Genomic DNA, 20,918 nt, shown 5'->3' with positions numbered 1-20,918 from the left:
GCATCTTTTAGCAACAGCATCAAGGAGTTTGCCCACACTTTACAGATTGCCTTATCTGTCTAGCATTCATAATCTCATCACATGGCCAAAAATAAGCAGAAATTGTTCATTGTATGAAAGGAATTTTCTACAATACTTGGAGTTTATTGTTAGTTTTTTCACTTTCTGTTGGTAAAAACACCTTTGGCATCTGTCCTTGTCGTTTTGTCTGTTGAACGTAAACATGGTAAAGCAATCAGTCAGTTTGCGTGGGTGTGGTGGTTGTCAGGGCGGTCTTATTCATATTAGTAAAGCTTAATGGTGAAACCGCCACGTCCGTTTGCGATATTACAACAACAAAGAAGTTACTGTAAACAACCAACACAGTTTGTTTTCCCTCGGACATCATTGCACATGCAATAGAACAGCAACATATGTGCTGCTATTCTTTTCACCACGTTGGGCAACGCTCCTCACCTCCACTTCGCCAACAGTCGGGATCTCAACGTACTGTTCAGAGTTAGAATAGTACAATACACAAGGTGCAATTTCGAAATGTGGTTGTGCATCATCAGTTTTTCTCTTGTTATGTCAGTCACTGACAGTCACTCAATTACCGACCGGGCGCCAGCCGATTGATTTTGTTAGTCACTCTCACTCAGATATCATATTAAAAACTGCAAACATTTCTCTCCACCCTATGGCAAAATGTGTAGAATTGTAGGAAATGAACTCTCTCTGCTAAAATGTTTTACTCGCAAGGTTGGTTGCCGGTACGCAGACCCATGAGCCACTGCGGCCCCTCATTTTGAGTTCAGTTTTGTGGCCCCCACCCCCATCAAAGTTGCCCATCCCTGGTTTATATTATGGCAGAATTCTTGATGCTTTAAGAAAGTAAATATTGATTTCAGCCCCCATCTGAATGTATTTTCTAAATGCTAAGTCTGATGTTTAAATACTACGTTTAATTTGAAGTCAAACGCCCTCTGTTACATTATGCAAATGCATTATCCTCTACTTTACCTACAATAACCAATTACTATTTTTGATAATATTTTTCAGGCATGTTTCCTAATCTTGTTTAACACTGAAGTATCATTACATTTTCTTGCTCTGACATAATTTACCCATACTGTAGTCACCATGTATCATATGAGTAGTAAACTTAAGGCACTGAGGAGCATGAATTGAAATAATCAGCTTTTTTATTTTACTGGACTGATGGTACCTGCATCTGATGGTCATGGTGCTTTCAAGACAACTGGGAACTCCCCCCCCCCCAAAAAAAATGTTGGGGGTCAAATCATGATGTCAGTGATCTTCAGGTTGGAAAGTCAGAGCTCTAGAAAGATGCCTGAGTTTCCGACTTGGAATTCTGAGTTGGATGACCGTTCAAAACGATTTTTCCCAGAAAGAGCTCCTTTTTTTTCTTTCTCAGTTGTCTTTAACGTACTGAAGTCGGAAGTCGGAGATTTCCGAATTCCCTGTAGTTTTGAACACAGCGTTAGTCTCAGTGGAGGGAGGGAGACAGCAGCAGAGGGTCCACCTCTCACAGTCCCTTGTCTCTTCTTCCTTTCCTCCAGTGAGACTGACCAGAGATAAGACACCGTCTTCCATCAGATGGCGAAACTGAGTCGCACCGCATCTGCCTCATGCACAAATTCATGTTGTTCCTATGACCAGAGAAAGTGAAATATTCCTTGATATTAAAATAGACCCAATGAGTGGCTAATAATAATGAAAACGCAGGGCTATCGATACACTTATTCATTGCAGTTGCCGCGCGAGTGGAAGTACAGAGAAGCGTGTTTTATTTTTTGTAATAGTGTTGAATAAAAACAGTGTTGACAATGCTGAATAGAAACAGTGTTGACAGTGCTGAATAGAAACAGTGTTGACAGTGCTGAATAGAACCAGTGTTGACAGTGCTGAATAGAAACCAGTGTTGACAGTGGCTGAATAGAAACAGTGTTGACAGTGCTGAATAGAACCATGTTGACAGTGCTGAATAGAAACAGTGTTGACAGTTGTGAATAGAACCAGTGTTGACAGTGCTGAAAGAAACAGTGTTGACAGTGATGAAAAAAACAGTGTGGACACTGCTGAATAGAACCAGTGTTGACAGTGCTGAATAGAAACAGTGTTGACATGCTGAATAGAACCAGTGTTGACAGTGATGAATAGAAACAGTGTTGACAGTGCTGAATAGAAACAGTGTTGACAGTGCTGAATAAAACAGCGTTGACGAGTGATGAATAAAAACAGTGTGGACAGTGATGAATAAAACAGTGTTGACAGTGCTGAAAAAAACAGTGTTGACAGTGATGAAAAACAGTGTGGACAGTGATGAATAAAAACAGTGTGGACACTGCTGAATAAAAACAGTGTTGACAGTGATGAATAAAACAGTGTGTGTGACACTGCTGAATAAAAACAGTGTTGACAGTGATGAATAAAAACAGTGTGGACACTGCTGAATAAAAACAGTGTGGACACTGCTGAATAAAAACAGCGTTGACAGTGCTGAATAAAAACGGTAACATGAACTCACTCATAAAAACAGCAGCTCTTTTCTGTCTATTCTTGGAACCTCTGTAAGTACGGTGATTTGAGCTATCCAATTGGCCTGCGCAGTAGGGGCCCTCGATTTAGCTATGGATCTCCCAGTCTCTTCAGACAAATGAAATGGTTCAAAATGGGAGCACTTTGCTTACCCGGTGCGTAGGGCTTCTGAATCGAGTGCACCTACCACTAACAGCGCAACACGAATAAAAAACTAAAAGGAGCGCAGGCCTTTATCGTTGGCTTTTCTACAGAAATGTTGGACCAACGTTAGACCAATGGTCTATACACTCAGAACTAAACACACTTTTGAAGAGGCTGATTGGCCTGCTCTGATTCATGCTGTAGCCTATACCTGCTCCTAACTGTGAGTGAGCTGCATCATGGATCGAATCCTGCTTTGATAAATGACCAGACAGTTAGAAAGGGTAAGGGAGGTATCCTCCAAGACCGTTTTGTTTAATTACCAGCCAGCTAACAAGTGAATGGGTTTGATTTGGCTCAGCAGGGAAAAGGTACATGCGTGCCTGTCAATTAGAAGGCCTGGAACACTCATTGATGAGAATGTCAGATCATTCATAAATAATAATTTCTTCAAAGGAGAACTCAGCAACAGAAAACTAGCATTGAGAGCAGTGCATTGATAAGCACACCAGCTGAGATCAAACTGTTACAAATCATGATGTCTTACACTGGCTCTGGTTCTCATGTTCCTTGTAGTAGGTTGAAACCTAGAAGTATGGTTTCGCTGTAGGGTACTGCAGGATCACAGCTAATTTGACATACCTTTTAAATCACATGATGATGATGATGATGATTAAACAACATTCAAAATCCTGCTGGGAACAGTGAGCTTGGATTGTGAGCAGTGAGCTTGGATTAACACAAAGTAGTGAGCATGGATTAACACAAAGCAGTGATCTTGGATTAACACAAAGCATGATCTTGGATTAACACAAAGCAGTGAGCTTGGATTAACACAAAGCAGTGAGCTTGGATTAACACAAAGCAGTGAGCTTGGATTAACACAAAGCATTACAAAATATACAGAACTAAGAATGTGGAGTATTTCAGTTGTCTCAGTCACGTACAAATAAAAAAATAAAGTTTTGTACTCCTCTGTGAATCCTTTTGGCCTGAGGAGCCCAAGTCTCTGAGCACAGAAAGTAATTGACTCTGCAGACAAATAGCAAAATAAAATGTCTTTCTCAAAGGTCAGTCTTCAGAACGTGTGTTTTGTTCTTTTTGAAAGAAGCATGGCACAAAGACGACTAGAGAGATTACCCACTTGACAGTTACCAGCCAACAGGAAGCTCGTTATCCTGAGAATCATAGAAGATCTGAGATCCTGGCTTGCTCTGTGATCCTACAAATGTCCTGTATACTGTATGTTGTACTGTTATTTTTACCATTGTGGTAATGAGTTATTTTAAAGCTTACTTAACGTAAAATGTACCTTGTATTTTTGGTCACGTTACTGTCCAACTGTGTGCTATAAAAACAAAACCCAACTAACTAGGCTGTCAGGTCAGTCAGTCTTAATATAGTTATTTACAAATTGCATGGCGATTGTCAGAGCCTTTGATAAGGCCAGGTGAGTTGGTTTTCTCTGTGAAATTAAACATTCTCAGCTCATCTTGAAGCCTTGTATTAACTACAAAGTGTCCTCAGATTTTTGTCAAAATTAAATGTTTGTTTACCGAAGAAACCTTGCCACACAAACAACATTCATTTTGAAATGTGTCCAGATAATTACAGTATCTCGTAACTCCTCACACTTGGAACATCATTAATTTTCACCCTAGTGTGTAGCTCTCTGGTGATTGAACCACACCACCACCCACCTGCTACACCATCAAATCAACTTCAGTCTGACAAACCTGGACAAATCTGGTATTTTCTGTATTCTCACGTGATATTATTTTAATAAGAAGGAGAGTCAGCTTGACCCTCTAACCCCTGTGTAGTTTTAGTTTTAATTTGATCTCACACTGGGTTTTTTTAATCCTTTTTCCACAGATCTGACGTTCTCCTGGATTTTTAACGAGTACCCCTCGTTTGTGAAGCAGGACACGCGTCGCTTTATCTCCCAGGAGACTGGGAATCTATACATCGCTAAAGTGGAGCCCTCTGATGTGGGCAACTACACCTGTGTGGTGACCAACACTGTCACCAAGACCAGGGTCCAAGGCCCGCCCACTCCTCTGGTGCTGCGCAGTGATGGTGAGATCCAGTTCTACAGCAACTACTACAACCCTATCAAACAGTATAGTTCTATTTCACGTGTTCCTTTTCTGGCCCTTGTGCGATTTAATGTGCTCAATACCATCACATTTGAATATCAATTCAATTCAAATGTTATTTGTCACATGCGCCTAATACAACAGGTGTACCTTACCTTGAAATTCTTACTCACAAGCCCTTAACCAACAATGCAGTTCAAGAAACAGAGTTCAGAAAATATTTACTAAAGGAACTAAAGTAAAAAATGAACTAAAAAGTAACACAATAAAATAACAATATAGGGGCTATATACAGGGGGTACCGGTACCCGAGAAAATGTGCAGGGCTACAGTTTAGTGGAGGTAATTTGTACATGTAGGTAGTGGTAAAGTGACTATTCATAGATAATAAACAGAGAGTAGTAGCAGTGTAAAATCAAAGGGGGGGGGGGGTGTCAATGTAAATAGTCCGAGTGGGCATTTGATTAATTGTTCAGCAGTCTTATGGCTTGGGGGTAGAAGCTGTTAAGGAGCCTTTTGGACCTAGACTTGGTGCTCCTGTACTGCTTGCCATGCAGTAGTAGAGAGAACAGTCTATGACTTGGGTGACTGAAGTCTTTGACAATTTTTGGGGACTTCCTCTGACACCGCCTAGTATATAGGTCCTGGATGGCAGGAAGCTTGGCCCCAGTGATGTACTGGGCCGTACGCACTACCCTCTGTAGCACCTTAAGTTCGGACGCTGAGCAGTTGCCATACCAGGCGGTGATGCAACCGATCAGGATGCTCTCGATGGTGCAGCTGTATAACTTTTTGAGGATCTGGGGATCCATGCAAAATCTTTTCAGTCTCCTGAGAGGGAAAAGGTGTTGTCGTGCCCTCTTCACTACTGTCTTGGTGTGTTTGGACCATTCTAGTTTGTTGGTGATGTGGACACCAAGGAACTTGAAACTCTCGATCCGCTCCACTACAGCCCTGTCGATGTTAATGGGGGCATGTTCGGCCCTCCTTTTCCTATAGTCCACGATCATCTCCTTGTCTTGCTCACGTTGAGCGAGAGGTTGTTGTCCCGGCGCCACACTGCCAGGTCACTGACCTCATCCCTATAAGCTGTCACATCGTTGTAGGTGATCAGTCCTACCACTGTTGTGTTGTCAGCAAACTTAAGGATAGTGTTGGAGTCGTGCTTGGCCACGCAGTCGTGGGTGAACAGGGAGTACAGGAGGGGACTAAACACATACCCCTGAGGGGCCCCCGTTTTGAGGATCAGCGTGGCAGATGTGTTGTTGTCTACCCTTACCACGTGAGGGCGGCCCATCAGGAAGTCCATGATCCAGTTGCAGAGGGAGGTATTTAGTCCCAGGGTCTTTAGCTTAGTGATGAGCTTTGTGGGCACTATGGTGTTGATTGCTGAGCTGAGACAAACAAATCGTAATTTAATTGATTAACTGGTGTTTGTTCATAGGTTTCTAACTGAGGCCTAAACAGTTGGAGTGAAAGATCTGCTCAAGGCCATTGAAGAAGAAGAAAAAAATAACAAACTAAAAGTAGGACAGTGATTTTAAAGGTCCAATGCAGGTGTTTTTATCTCAATATCAAATCATTTCTGAATAATTAAGTACATTTTCTGTGATTGTTTTCAATTAAATTGGTAAAAGGAAAGTAGCAAAGAACAATTTCTCAAGCAAACATTTTGCTAGGTCTGTCTAGGAGTGGTCTGAGTGGGGAGAGGAAAACTGTCAATTAGCTGTTATTGGCAGAGTTTGAGATTCTCTTTCTTATTAGTCTATTAACTAATTTACCACATAGTGATGTCACCATGGAAGCCCAAAACTCCATCCCACCAAAACAAGCTGAAACTTCAGGTGCTCTTTTCAAACGGCTCTTACACTAAAAAGGCATTATCATAATTGTCACAATTTCACAGTATTATTCCAATGTCATAGTGTGGAAATATAGACACCCAGAGGCCAGTTTATTAGGTACACCCATCTAGTCCCGAGTCAGATCTCGCTTTGCCTCCAGAACAGCCTAAATTCTTTGGGGCATGGAAATGTTGCTCAATTAATATCAGGAGACTTAACGTGTGCCAGAAAAACATTCCACACAACATTACACCACCACCACCAGCCTGTACTATTGACACCAGGCGGGATGGGGCCATGGACTCATGCTGCTTACGCCAAATCCTGATTCTGCCGCAGTATGATGCAACAGGAACTGGGATTCGTCGGACCAGGCTATGTTTTTCCACTCCTTTGTCCAGTTGGTGTTCGCGTGCCCACTGGAGCCGCTTCTTACTGTTTTTAGCTGATAGGAGTGGAACCTGGTGTGGTCTTCTGCTGCAATAACCCATCCAGGACAAGGACCGATGAGATGCCGTTCTGCAAACCACAGTTGTACTGCTTCGTTATTTGCCTGTTTGTGGCCCGCCTGTTAGCTTGCACGGTTCCAGACATTCTCCTTCGACCTCATCAATGAGCCGTTTTTGCTCAAAGGACTACCGCTGACTGGATGTTATTGTTTGTCACACCATTCTCTGTAAACCCTAAACACTGTTGTACGTGAAAAGCCCAGGAAGCCGGCTATTTCTGAGAAACTGGAACCGCCACGCCTGGCACCGACTATCATACCACGCCAAAAGTCGCTTAGGTCACTCGTTTTGCCCGTTCTAACGTTCAATTTAACAGTAACTGAATGCCTGAATCCCGGTCAGCCTGCTTTATATAGCAAGCCATGGCCACATGACTCACTGTCTATATGAACTAACCATTTTTGTGAACGGGGTGGTGTACCGAATAAACTGTCCACTGAGTGTATACAACACAGGTAAATCACGTTTTTTTTGACTGCACTGTGCCTTTAAGGAATACAAATTAATTCCAAAGGTTAATTAGCTGTTTCTTTGCAACTTTAAGATATCCCACTAGCCAATGGTTTTGGTGCTTCAGGCTGGCCTTATCAAAGGCTCTCCAATGGAAAGGTCATTTGTCTGAGAGTGATCTAATTGTTGGCTTTCTTGTCCCAGGAATAATTATTTCTCTAACTGATGTTTAACACCATGCAGGGATAACATTCTGATATGTATGATCTATTCATGGTAGAGTATTGTCGTTTTTAATACTCCTGACATTTCATCTACTGATTGTGAACCATATCTAGCAAATATGTCAGGCGCAAGTACAGCAAACTATAGTACCTTATGCTAGCATGAAAACCACTACCAACTACTAATTCATCCCTCTTAGATATGAACATGAGTAAACGAAGCCTCCCTGTTGAATATGGTCTTTAAGACAACTACATTTGGTTGAATCAAGGGAAACATTTACTGTATGTGTAGTCAGTCTACGTATCATTAAATATTGCCACGGGTAGTATAGCAGAATTACAGTACGTTACACTGAATGTATCTAAGCAGTCAGGTGGGAATTGTTTAGATACAACACTCTGCAGAAGCAGCAGCAGCATTTGACGGTTATGTTTGCACGACAGTGGATCTCTGATAGTCTGGAATCACTACTTCTAGTGCATGCTATTTTGTAGGATGCCGCATGAGAAGGTATCATTGTTTTTATTTCATTTCTAACTTGTTGTTTTTATCAATGCACCCGACCTGCTGGTGTGACAATGAGATGCCAATAATGAACCCTCCAGAGTCACACAGGTCACATTAGCCTGTGTCCCCTCCTAAAGGTCATGGTATGATGGTTAAACACGATGGTGTTCTCAGTTTCTCTCTACGAGACATGCTTCCTTTCGATTTATTTTTTGGACTATCTGTTTTCCATGCATGAATCTGCTTTTCAATGCATTTCTATGGGCTAATAGCAGGATGGCTAAATTCAATGTTTCAGATAAAAGGATGATGCTCATAGGCACCCGAGTGATGGCGCAAATGGAACAGCTGCATCCCCACTTTCAAAATAGGTTGCAATTTTCAATGATTATCAATGTTTGAGCTAGTCTGTATTAAATTAGACATGTCACGTTTCTATATTTTACTAGGCAAGTCAGTTAAGAACAAATTCTTATTTACAATGACAGCCTACCCCTAACCACAGTGGGCCAATTATGGGACTCCCAATCACAGCTGGTTGTGATAAAGCCTGGAATTGAACCAGGGTCTGCAGTGACGCCTCTACCACTGAGATGCAGTGCCTTAGACCGCTGCGCCACTCAGGACCCCAGGAATGTAAGGAATATCATTTTCTTGAATAGAAAGCGACAGGCTGAACAATTGAATAGGTAAACTATTCTACTATTGGGTCGTCTGATTCTGCTGTTGCTTACTTGTGTTGTTGGCTGTGGAAAATTAAATATGGACAACACATGTTTCATTATAGAATAAAACATTAGCATAACCAAAGGTACCGGGTCTCAGCTCCGCCTGGCTCTCATTTGGATCATAGGTGGCGGGTCTCGGACCCAGCAGGACCCAGCCCAGCTGAATCCCTGGGTATGAGACCATTAGAGCCTCGTCCAGCGGTCTCATTTACCATGGCTGATAGGCCCTTGGCTACCTGCCAGTATTATAAAATGGAGATATGGATGAGAATGAGCTTTCACGGTCAGTCAGGGAACCATCCAGATAACACTTGCCTCGCAATATCAAGAGCTCATTTGGGCTGAGAAACCTTTGGAAATGTGATAAAGGATTGTAGATAAAGAATACCAGCAGCAATGAGAAAACCTGTTAGTGGTGTTCCAAAATAACCACTTCTCAGACGTATGATAGTAATCGCTTATAGGACATATGTAGGAAACGACATATCAGCAGTTTCCATGTTGTTTTAGTTTTTTTTTTAGCCTTCCTGTAATTGGTTGTGAATTTCTCTCCTCAGGTATAATGGGTGAATACGAGCCAAAGATCGAAGTTCAGTTTCCAGAGATTGTCCATGTAGCCAAAGGATCAACAGTGAAAGTGGAGTGTTTTGCATTAGGAAAGTAAGTACGCTTTGGGCTTTGATTAAACAGGCACACAAATACATGAAAAGCAGAAGGTTATTAACAAGCAGCATGTGAGTTTTCATGTTTCACTGCATGCCTCCAACCCTCCTCTGATTGAGGCCGGGCTGCAAATCTGAGAATTCTGGTCAGTTGGGGCCATGTGAGACTCCTGGTTCACTAGCTGAGTGATGTATGCCCTACTTGACTTTCTTCTGTCTAATCCACTGATTCCATATAGGTTAAGTACGGTGGCGATGTTACAATGATTTGTGTTTGTATGAACATGCTACAAGGTTTCTCTACCTCTCTGCAATACTCTTCCCTCCAGCCCTGTCCCCTCCATAAACTGGAGGAGAATGGACGGAATCCCCTTTTCTAGGAAGGTGGACGTGAGGAAAGCCAGTGGCGTCCTGGAAATCCCCTATTTCCAGCAGGAAGACGCGGGCACATACGAGTGTGTGGCAGAGAACTCCAGGGGGAGGAACACTGTAAAAGGAAAACTCTCTTTCTACGGTAGGTGATCCTGAACCACATGAATATTTGAACCAGGGAAGGCTTCATGTGTCAGTTTCGCTTAGACTGAGAGGCATCAAACGGAGACCTTACTGGGTTTAAAACAGCCATTGGTAATCAACTGCGGCGCCGCCACTTTGCATGGGGGAGCATCGTTTTAACAGCGCATCCCAAATGATTAAAGCCCTGGTGGCCAATATGCCTTTAATATTTTGATCCAGATTAAAGCAGCGATGATGTGAATGAGGAGACCTTGGATGTGACCTTGTATTTGGCTCCAACAGATGGCATCATGATTGATATCCAACTTGACTGGAGATCAAAGCTCTTATACTGCATACTTAGACCAGGGCCACATATACCCCATGAATTATCTGCAGTGCAGCATCTGGATGAAGTGGAAGGGGAGTGGTGGCAGGTAGTCTAGCGGTTAGAGCGTTGTGCCAGTGACTGAAAGGTTGCTGGTTTGAATCCCCGAGCTGACAAGGTGAAAACACTGTTTGCTAAATGGCAAATGTACTGTAGTAGTTTGCTGAATATGGCTGTATTATTTGTGGACTTTCCTCGTAATTATTGAGGTAAAGTTATCAAAACATCACTGTCTATTCAGAACGTTTCAAGTAAAGAGGAAATGTTAAATAGTTCCCCTCAACCCTGCTACCAGCATGCTTTTTCTTTCCCTATTATGGCCAGTAGTAGTCGTTATTAACTCCACCATATGTTTAATCTGTATTTTAACAGTATTTTAACAGAGCAGCAGTGTTTGTATCTAGAGAGAGACCACAGGCTCTATCAAAAGTAAAATGAACATTCAAATGAAGGGTCGTGACCTTCCGTTGTTCTCCAGTAGTCATGCGATATCATTGTTCATGCTAGACGTCCACCTTATTAAGTAAGTACCTGTAGGCTAGCCGTACCACTGATCTCTCCCTTCTGGAGTCGTTCTATGCTGCATGCCTAAGGACCCATTTACAAGAATAGCTCGTCGGGTTTTCTTACACGTGTTGTTTAATTGTTTATATTCCACACAATGTGAATCACTCACAGATGCTGGAAAAGACTAAAAACTAACATGGCTGGCTGGACTAATGATATGAAAGTATGTTCGCTATGGTAGCGGCAACGAGATACAGCATAGCTGTATGCATTATAAAATGAGGTTAAAAAAAAACAGCACAGCAGATGATAACAGTCGTACGTCCGTACAGACCATCTATTTTAGTATGGGTAAATATTTATGATATATTTTACAAATTACTCATTGTCTGCGCTAAACAATTTGCCATTATTTACAAGGTGTCTCACTAAAAGCTCCCTGCACCTCTCTGTAATGGAACCCAGCAGCAGCGTTGCTCTGGCTGTGAGCTATGGGGGATGGTTTGTCCGAATTAGCAGCAGGTCTGCCCTCTTTTGATGTGCTTTCTCGCTTACTCTCTCTCTCTACTCTCTCTCTCTCTTTCTCTCTCCAGGTGATAAAAATATATCTGTAATCTTATTTTGAAGTCCCTTGGAATTAAGCCTTTGAGACATTTGTCAGCAGTGTGTGAGAATCAGGGAATCGATAAGTGTATCTCGTGTACATCGCTACAACCTGCAGTCACAAAGCTGCGAAAGCCTCAGCTTTCTGCCTAGGAAAGAGCTGAAGGCATTATTTAACTCTGAGAGTCTGCTGATCACTGTGTCCTTAGTAGTTAGATGTTAATGATTTAATAGGGTTCTGCACGTCTTGTGTTTTAACAAGGTGAATGGTAATTATCCTTTCATGTCAGTCGAAGCTACGTTCAAATAAATGTCTGTTGTTTTACTCTTGATTGGAGAGAGCATTTTGGGATAAAATGGGGAAATGTTGCACATTATTCTATTTGAATGTAATCTAAAAAGTAGCCTAATACAACTAATTAAATACAACCAACTATGCATATAGACTGCCATTGGGTTCTCTATTTTAATCAACAATTTGCCTCTGCAGTGTATTTAATACTTTCCTACAGTAAGCAGTATCCCAAGATAATGCCATGAATATAAAAACCCTGTGTCAGTTTCACTCTGATTCCCCTATCGCCTATCGCCTATCTCCTATCTCCTATCTCCTATCGCCTATCTCCAATCTCCCTCTTTGCTTTAGCTGGTTGATTTGAAATGTTTGGGCTGATTGTGTGAACACTGGGCCTGATGCAGCCAGGGATGGGCTGCCTGCTTTCATTTGGTGGTCTGTGACTGAGAGTCGATACGTTCACAGTGGCTGAGGGATGGAGTGACAGAGGGCTAAAAAAACAACAACAAAGGGGTCCTGGGAGGTGGAGAGGGTGGAGCATGACCACTAGGCTTCTCTCTAAGATTGCACTGGCATGGATGTGATGCTAAATGACTGGTGATAATGGAGTCTCAGAGTACCTCTCTCTGCTATCTCGTCTAGGGGCACTTCTGTCCAAAACACACACTGGCTAACCTCTTAGTACCCACACAGACCCACAGACCACGCAAACACACCCGCTCTCTCTTTTTCATTTGTTTCCTATGGCTCTCTCTCCTCTCACACACACATGCACCACATCGAATACACACAGGAGGTATAGGGATACGTTTGCAATTACTATTGCATTTCTAACTGTTTCATCTCGAATTTCTTGGAAGCAAAAGCTGAGCTGAAGCAGGAACCCAATTAGAGTTGGATTTGTATGTACTATTACAGAGAAGTCACCTCAAAGGTCAGTCGGGGAGTATGGCATTAGTCAGATGCTGCGTAATGGAAATGTATAGTGCGTCATTACTCTTGTCGTGACAATGACCTGGTGTGATAGAGGATGATGGCGGATTGACCTACACATCATCCACAACATGGAGAGTTACGAGGATAGTAAATCTGGAGGTTTATGTTCCTTATTTTCCCCCTTGCTAATTTGTTAACCAGTCATGAGTTACTTGGACACTACTGTAGGAATCAATAAAGCTCCTGTATAATTCCACCATCATTTACTTGAATGGTTTTTGGGAGAGGTATTTTATGGCAATGTGCTACCCACCCATGTATACACTAATACATCTGGATTGTTTTGTTCACTGTCTCAGCAGCACACATAACCTAACACTAGGATAGTCATATACCATTTACGCCATTTACTGTATTTTTGGGTTCTACTTATGTCCAAGCACAAAGTCAATTTGCAACAATACATAACTCATTCAAAATACTCTACATTGTTTTTGAAGTATGAGGAGTATAGGCTACCTGCGAGAAATGGGATCTGTATGAGAATGTTCTAATTCACAGCCATGTTGTTTTGACCATGCAGCCCCTCCACATCTGATAGAGAAACCCCAGGATGTGCAGAAGCCCATTGACGATTCTCTGGTGTGGGAATGCAAGGCCACTGGAAAGCCCAAGCCCTCCTATAGGTGGATGAAGAATGGAGAGAACCTGGAATCACTGGAGGTTAGTTCTACATAGGGTTGCAAAGCTACTGGTAAGTTACCAAAGTTACTGTCATATTTGGTAAATTTGGTAATTAAAAGGTAATCTATGGCAATTTATGGTAATTTTGGTAATTTATACATTTATACTTTTTTTATTTTTTATTTATATAGTATTCATTTGTTATATCTGTGTCCATATTGTCTATGCGTTTCTACTAGGTAGACCATATGGTTCAAGAGAAAATAGCCTAATTAAAAAGCATCTAATCTAATTAGTTTTGAATAAATCTGCAGCTCTTACAACTATTGTATTACTTCACAACTGCCTCCAGTTCGGCGCCAAAACATTTACAACAAAGACATATTGACAAAGTAAAAAGAAGTGTGTAAAAAAATATAAAGGATATTTCATGTTGAAACCCTCATATTAAACAGCAATGGTATTCACTAAGTTGATGGTTTATATTTAGGATAATGTTTTACAGCTCTGTCATTCAAATGTTTATTTAAAAATTATCTTATTAGATTTTTTTATATTTTGCATGTGATAAGGCCACACAGACAGCCAGAGATAATTACAGACACCTGTGATAATCTGAAGCACCCAAAAAGACCACTATATGTCATCTGATAAAATGCCATATATTCCTTGAAAGTTACCAACATTTTGGTAGTTTACTGGTAAACTTTGAAAGTTTCCAGGGCCCTACTGTAGTTCTGCATTTAGCTCACAGTGTAGTGAATTGGAGCTGATTCAGGATGATACAACAGATAAATGCATTGTGCCTAACAGACATGATTCTCATTTCACTGGCATACCCAATGCAGATAGTTTTATGAACTTCAATTACTGTAATAAACATTGTACTGAGAAAGCAGTGTATTTCCTCCTTGGCTTGTTCAGCCTCTCTTTCCCAGTATATGAGTCCCTGGTGCACTTGGTAGTAAAAACAATGAAATCTAAACACAATTTGGCTGGATATCACCTTTATTACTCAGAGCATGGCTTTAAACTGTTCCATTCCCCAGAACACCACTTACCTTACAGGATTTACAATATCCTCAAAGTGTCTACTAAGCTGGTTTGTTAAAGGTAGACGCAGTGAAATGACGTTGCCACGAGCAGCGCCGCAGATTTTGAGATGAGCGAGATGCAACACTTCGCTCTCACACAGTCACACACAGTATCTGCTCATGTGCACGGGTTCGCTTCACGCTGTTACAGCGTGGTAGCCAGGGCACCAAAACAGCAGAGAAGTTGAGCCTCGCGCTTCAACGCTCTTAGTTGTTGCGGAAGTTGACCCACTCTGCTGTTTACTTTCTGCATCTATGTCATATCGCTGAGTCCACCTTTAAGAGACCAAACTCCAAACTCCAAACAATTGTATGGTTGTCTGAGCACCATAATATAAGACCCACCGTAATCTTCTGGTAAATCTCTCTTCCCAGAGTGCAGTCATTAATCCTGTACCACCAACGGAGAAAAAGGAGGTTAGCCCTTTATAACCACACTGACATCATCCGAAACACATCCTAGATTTGTTTTAGCCAGCCCCTTATAAACACACTGACTACTATGCATCCTAGACCTCCTGTACCATATCCCACGTGCCTCCCTCAAATTACCCATCACGAGCACAGTAATGAGAGCTGAACACTACCTAGACACTGTACAGTGTAGACCGCAAATGCAAAGTTATTCGTTCGGCTCATATTATTGGCAATAAAGGTATGGCTTTGTGGAAATATTATTCAATACCCCTGAATGGGAGCGTGCCATGTCCCCTGTGCTACAGTGCTCCAGTATGTGGCCAGGTTATTTTCTGGAGATTGATGGTAGGCACTCAGGCACAGCTTGGACGTAATAAATAAGCAGACTTGATGTTCATTTTCTTAATTACACAAAATGTTCACAAACAAAACAGACGGTATCGATCAATCCTTCAATGTTATATATGTAGTAGAAATGAGAGGTGCGGGCTCATTTTATTGTTACAAGACGCAGTGCTCCAAACAGCAGCAGCAGGCTCTCTCTCTTTCCTTCCCCCATAAAGGCAGATTAGGGTTGCCTTCAGCTGTGCATAATTAACAATCTGTCTAGTCATTGCATCACATTTGATTAAAAACCTTTGCGAGGTCTGCTGGAATGGTATGATTTGTTCTCTCAGTTGGTTAAGGAAAGAACTAGAGTAGGTAACTGCTCCCCCTCCCCCCATCTGTTTGTCTCTATGAAAGAGTAGGTAACAGTTATCCCCCCCATACTGTTTTGGTCTCTATGAAAGAGTAGGTAACAGTCACCCCCCCCCCCCCATCTGTTTGTCTCTATGAAAGAGTAGGTAACAGTCACCCCCCCCCCCATCTGTTTGTCTCTATGAAAGAGTAGGTAACAGTTATCCCCCATCTGTTTGTCTCTATGAAAGAGTAGGTAACAGTTACCCCACCCCCCCCCCACCCCATCTGTTTGTCTCTATGAAAGAGGGATACTTTCACTTTGTTGTTTTTATCACTTTTTTGCAAGCAGTATTTTCATACCATCCCACTCGGTACAGATGTCAATTCAACGTCTATTCCTCGTTTGTTCAACGTCGTTTCATTGAAATGACATGGAAACAACGTTGATTCAGCCGGTTCATTTTACACGGATAGTTTGACTGCACAGATTTGGGAACCATGTGTATCTGATGCCTCTGAGTGTACAGTATCTGTGGTAAAAGGTTAGACACATTGACGGTGTTAGTTCCCATGGAGTAGGATTTCCTTAATGTGGACATAATAAATGGGTGGATTAGCAATGCACTTCGATAAATAGATGACTCAAGCAGAGGTATTCCATTGTTTGAAATTTCACCATCAAATAGTGCAGCTTCATCAATCTAATAACTAAAGGTCACTGATGGAAGGAGAGCAGGAACGGGGAAGATACACAATTTGTAGTGATTCATTACAGTAAATCAATGGGGACCTTTTCTGCTTCTCCTGCTCATTTGGACATTTGAGCTGACTGCAATGGCTTATGGCTTAATTTAAAAAAAATTACTTCCGGTGACACTTTATTTGGCTAATCCCAAGTAGATAGTTTGTAGATGTTTAATAACTGTCAACAACATTCCAACTAACTACAGTATCTACTAACCCTTGACCTAGCCCCTAACCTTAAGCCTTATCCTAACCCTTAACTTTACCCTAACCCTTGCCCTAACCTTAACTCTTGCCCTTGTTCTAAATCTAAACCTAAACTTAACCTTAACTGTTACCTTAGCAAGCAGTTGCTTATCAGCAGATCATTTGGTGATAGTATGACCATCTGTAGATCATCTATATGGGACTATCCAAATAAAGTGTAACCTAACTTCCCAAGTTTGGTCAGTAGTTAAAGTGCATGGGTACACAGTAGGGTATGAATAGTTCTGATACTGTCAGTAACGCAAATGTATTTCTCATACCTGCCGAAATGGACAACAATTAAACACCAATGCATCTCAAAAACCGCCATGACAGACGTTTGTTTGTGACATCAATCAAGTCATCCATAGGGCTGTTGCGGTGACCGTATTACCGCCACACCAGCAGTCATGAGTCATGACCGCAGTCAAATTCCACTTGACCGTTTGGTCACGGTAATTTCCTCTTATGCACTCTGGACATGCGTTAGTAGTACCCAACTCGCTAACGACCATCAGGTCCTAATGGTCTGGTTCTCACCACTCTATTGTCCCTCTAACCACTCTGATGTCAAGGCAAATACAATAGAATATCACATCAAACACTGATCATCAAAACAGTATCATCCTTTTAAAACTCACCTCACAAATTCACTACAGTTATTTAGAATTTGTATTTGATTTTGAATAGCCCAGTAATAATTAATTACCTTTAGCGACAGAATATCTCGCCACTGTGCGTTTCCATCTACTCCCCTCTCTCCTTCATTCAATTCTCGAGCGAACAGAAAGAGTGGCTGTCAACACTTTAATGAAATGTTTAGTTTTGAAAACATGGTACTATCGATGTTCCCGAACAGATTTCACTTGGTTTGGCTGCAGGAACAGGGTTGGAGAGCCCATGGCATACAGAGTTTGGATGGAATATCACCTGTCGCGCAGGGAGAGGCTGCATGCTCCTCAAACAGTGGTTGATGTGTGGAGTGAAATGGAGTAGCCCACCTGGCATGATTCAAAAACAAACAGGCGGTAAAGCGGCCCCCATTCGCTATTCGAGTGCATACAGATGACTTTTTTTCCCCCCTGTCCCTGTTCCTGCCCATTTGACAATGGGCCATTGTAAATCAAAACAGATTTGACATATTGGTAAAGACAAGATTAAATTGAGAATAGTCTGATGGGTGAACATATACAGTAAAAATGATCACTTGATGAGAGAACAGCTTGTGCAGCCTGAGGCAAGGAACAGAGCGCAAGCTTTTTTTATGACTTTCTCAAATCATCAATAGCCAACAGTTGCATCATGCAGCCCATGTTTTGATTTCTAAGACATCCTAAGGTTTGTATCATTCACAACTAAAGTGCGATAACTACGATAATCGATTGCCACATAGCTCTAAATCTAGCATATAGGACCTGTTTCAAGTTATCACTTTTACTCTCAACATAGTCACTTCAAATGAGCACTAGCTCAGGAATGGTAAAAATATCCTTTCTATTTTATTCAAATAAGTTCAATTACAGTGCCTTCAGAAAATATTCGTGCTGCTTGACTTATTCCACATTTGTTGTTACAGCCTGAATTCAAAATTGATTCAATTGTTGTTGTTTTCTCATCCATCTACACACAATACCCCATAATGACAAAGTGAAAACATTTATTGAAAATGAAATACAGGAGTATCTCTCATTTACATAAGTATTCACACCCCTGAGTCAATACTTTGTAGAAGCTCCTTTGGCAGTGATTACAGCTGTGAGTCTTTCTCAGTAAGTCTCTAAGAGGTTTCCACACCTATATTGTGCAACATTTGCCCATTATTCTTTTCAGAATTCTTCAAGCTCTGTCAAATTGGTTGTTGATCATTGCTAGAAGTCATTTTTCAGGTCTTGCCATAGATTTTCAAGCAGATTGAAATCAAAACTGTAACTCGGCCACTCAGCAACATTCTTCTTTGTACCTGATTAGAATCCAAGATGGCGTCTGTTGTCTTGTCCCGTCCCGTCCCATGTATACATATTTTTCTTCGTATATTTTTCATATACATTTTTGGATTATTTTTTAATCTCAATTCCCATCTACGGACTGAACATACTCTCCTGCAATCCGCCTCACCCAATGTGGTACGGATCTGCTATTTTTACACGTAGAACCAGAATCCCCATCAGAAGCTAGCCAGCTGACTAGCTACTAGCTAGTAGTCAGTTATCCCCTGCTTGCGGTCATCACCGTTAACTCGGACATCAGCCAGCCTCAGCCCGGTCAATTCCTGCCAGTCTGCACAGCACGATATCAACCCAGAGCATATCGGACTGCTTTTTCTCTACCACATCTCCGGATTCATACCACAAGCTCTGAACCTTTACACCGGATCTTCGCAGCTAGCTAGCTGCTATCCGTGTGGATAGCAGCTAGCTATCCAGTAGCCACACGGATAGCAGCTAGCTGGCAAACGTCTCTGTCCCGAAGCAAGCACCAGTTAGTCGAGCTACGCCCATCTCCCGGCTAGCTGAAGAGGTCCATCAGCCAATTCATGGGATACAATACCTAGTTTGCCAACTGGCCTGGACCCTTTTACTGCTGACACGGAGCCCCGCCGATCCATCACCACTGGTCTGCCGACGTAACCGTCCGAGGGGGTTTCAGCAGGCTCCTCCGTTGCGACCTCCCTAAAGGCCCATCTGCTAGCCTGCTACCGTTGCCGCTTGTTATACACCCTCTTCAGCCCCCAGCTCAGCCCCCAGCTGTGCCCTGGACACCATATGTGAATTGATTGCCCCCCATCTATCTTCAGAGTTTGTACTGTTAGGTGACCTAAACGGCCTGCTAGCTGTTTAGAGCATATCGCACTGCTTTTCCTCTACCACATCTCCACATCTCCGGATTCATACCACAAGCTCTGAACCTTTACACCGGATCATTGCAGCTAGCTAGCTGCTCTCCGAGTGGCTACTCCTGGCTAACGTCTCTGTCCCGGAGCAAGCACCAGTTAGCCTGGAGCTAGCCTCGAGCTAGGCCATCTCCCGGCTAGCTGAAGAGGTCCATCAGCCAATTTCTTGGGCTATACCGATTTTGCCAATTATCTTGGACCCTTTTACTGCCGACACGGAGCCCCACCGATCCATCACGACTGGTCCGCCGACGTAACGCGACGTCCCCGAAGGCCCTTCTGCTAGCCCGCTAGCTGTATGAATCGCTGTGTCTCCAGCTCGCCTAGCTACTCACTGGACCCTTATTTCACTGTAGAGCCTCTAACCCTGCTCAATATGCCTTAGCTAGACCTTTTCTTCCACCCCCCAGACATGCAGTGACCTCACCTGGCTTAAATTGCGCCTCTAGAGACAAACCCTCTCTCATCATCACTCAATGCCTAGGTTTACCTCCACTGTATTCCCATCCTACCATACCCTTGTCTGTACATTATGCCTTGAATCTATTCTTCCGTGCCCAGAAATCTGCTCCTTTTACTCTCTGTTCCGAACGCACTAGACCAGTTCTTATAGCCTTTAGCCGTACCCTTATCCTACTCCTCCTCTGTTCCTCTGGTTATGTAGAGGTTAACCCAGGCCCTGCAGTGCCTAGCTCCACTCCCATTCCCCAGGCTCTCTCATTTGTTGACTTCTGTAACCGTAAAAGCCTTGGTTACATGCATGTTAACATTAGAAGCCTCCTCCCTAAGTTTGTTTTATTCACTGCTTTAGCACACTCCGCCAACCCGGATGTCCTAGCCGTGTCTGAATCCTGGCTTAGGAAGGCCGCTTAGGAAGGCCACCAAAAATCGTGAAATTTACATATAACTATAACATTTTCCGACAAGATAGAACTAGAACAAGATAGCCACCGTGCTTCAACACCTGCATTACATTGCTGTTTGGGGTTTTAGGCTGGGTTTCTGTGCACACTTTGTGACATCAGCTGATGTAAGAAGGGCTTTATAAATACATTTGATTGATTGATTGAACTGCCAAAGGGGGCGGAGTTGCAATTTACTTCAGAGATAGCCTGCAGAGTTCTGTCATACTATCCAGGTCTGTTCCCAAACAATTCGAGCTTCTACTTTTAAAAATCCACCTTTCCAGAAACAAGTCTCTCACCGTTGCCGCTTGTTATACACCC

At 42.4% G+C, this 20,918-nt stretch overlaps 1 protein-coding gene across 3 annotated transcripts in view; it reads left to right on the top strand.

The window, feature by feature from the left end:
- cntn4 (contactin 4) overlaps nucleotides 1-20,918 on the top strand; it is a 178,035-nt gene that overhangs the window by 88,747 nt on the left and 68,370 nt on the right. For all 3 annotated transcript variants that reach the window (XM_023996149.1, XM_023996147.1, XM_023996148.2), the window contains exons 6-9: nucleotides 4,561-4,764; nucleotides 9,608-9,710; nucleotides 10,042-10,226; nucleotides 13,520-13,659. In XM_023996149.1, coding sequence (XP_023851917.1) covers nucleotides 4,561-4,764; nucleotides 9,608-9,710; nucleotides 10,042-10,226; nucleotides 13,520-13,659 — 632 coding nt within the window. The remainder of the gene's footprint in view (nucleotides 1-4,560; nucleotides 4,765-9,607; nucleotides 9,711-10,041; nucleotides 10,227-13,519; nucleotides 13,660-20,918) is intronic.

This window comes from Salvelinus sp. IW2-2015, linkage group LG11 (genome assembly GCF_002910315.2).
Source record: "Salvelinus sp. IW2-2015 linkage group LG11, ASM291031v2, whole genome shotgun sequence".
Classification (NCBI taxonomy): domain Eukaryota; kingdom Metazoa; phylum Chordata; class Actinopteri; order Salmoniformes; family Salmonidae; genus Salvelinus; species Salvelinus sp. IW2-2015.
The sequence above is the reverse complement of the archived record's forward strand: the minus strand, read 5'-3'. Positions and strand labels throughout refer to the sequence as shown.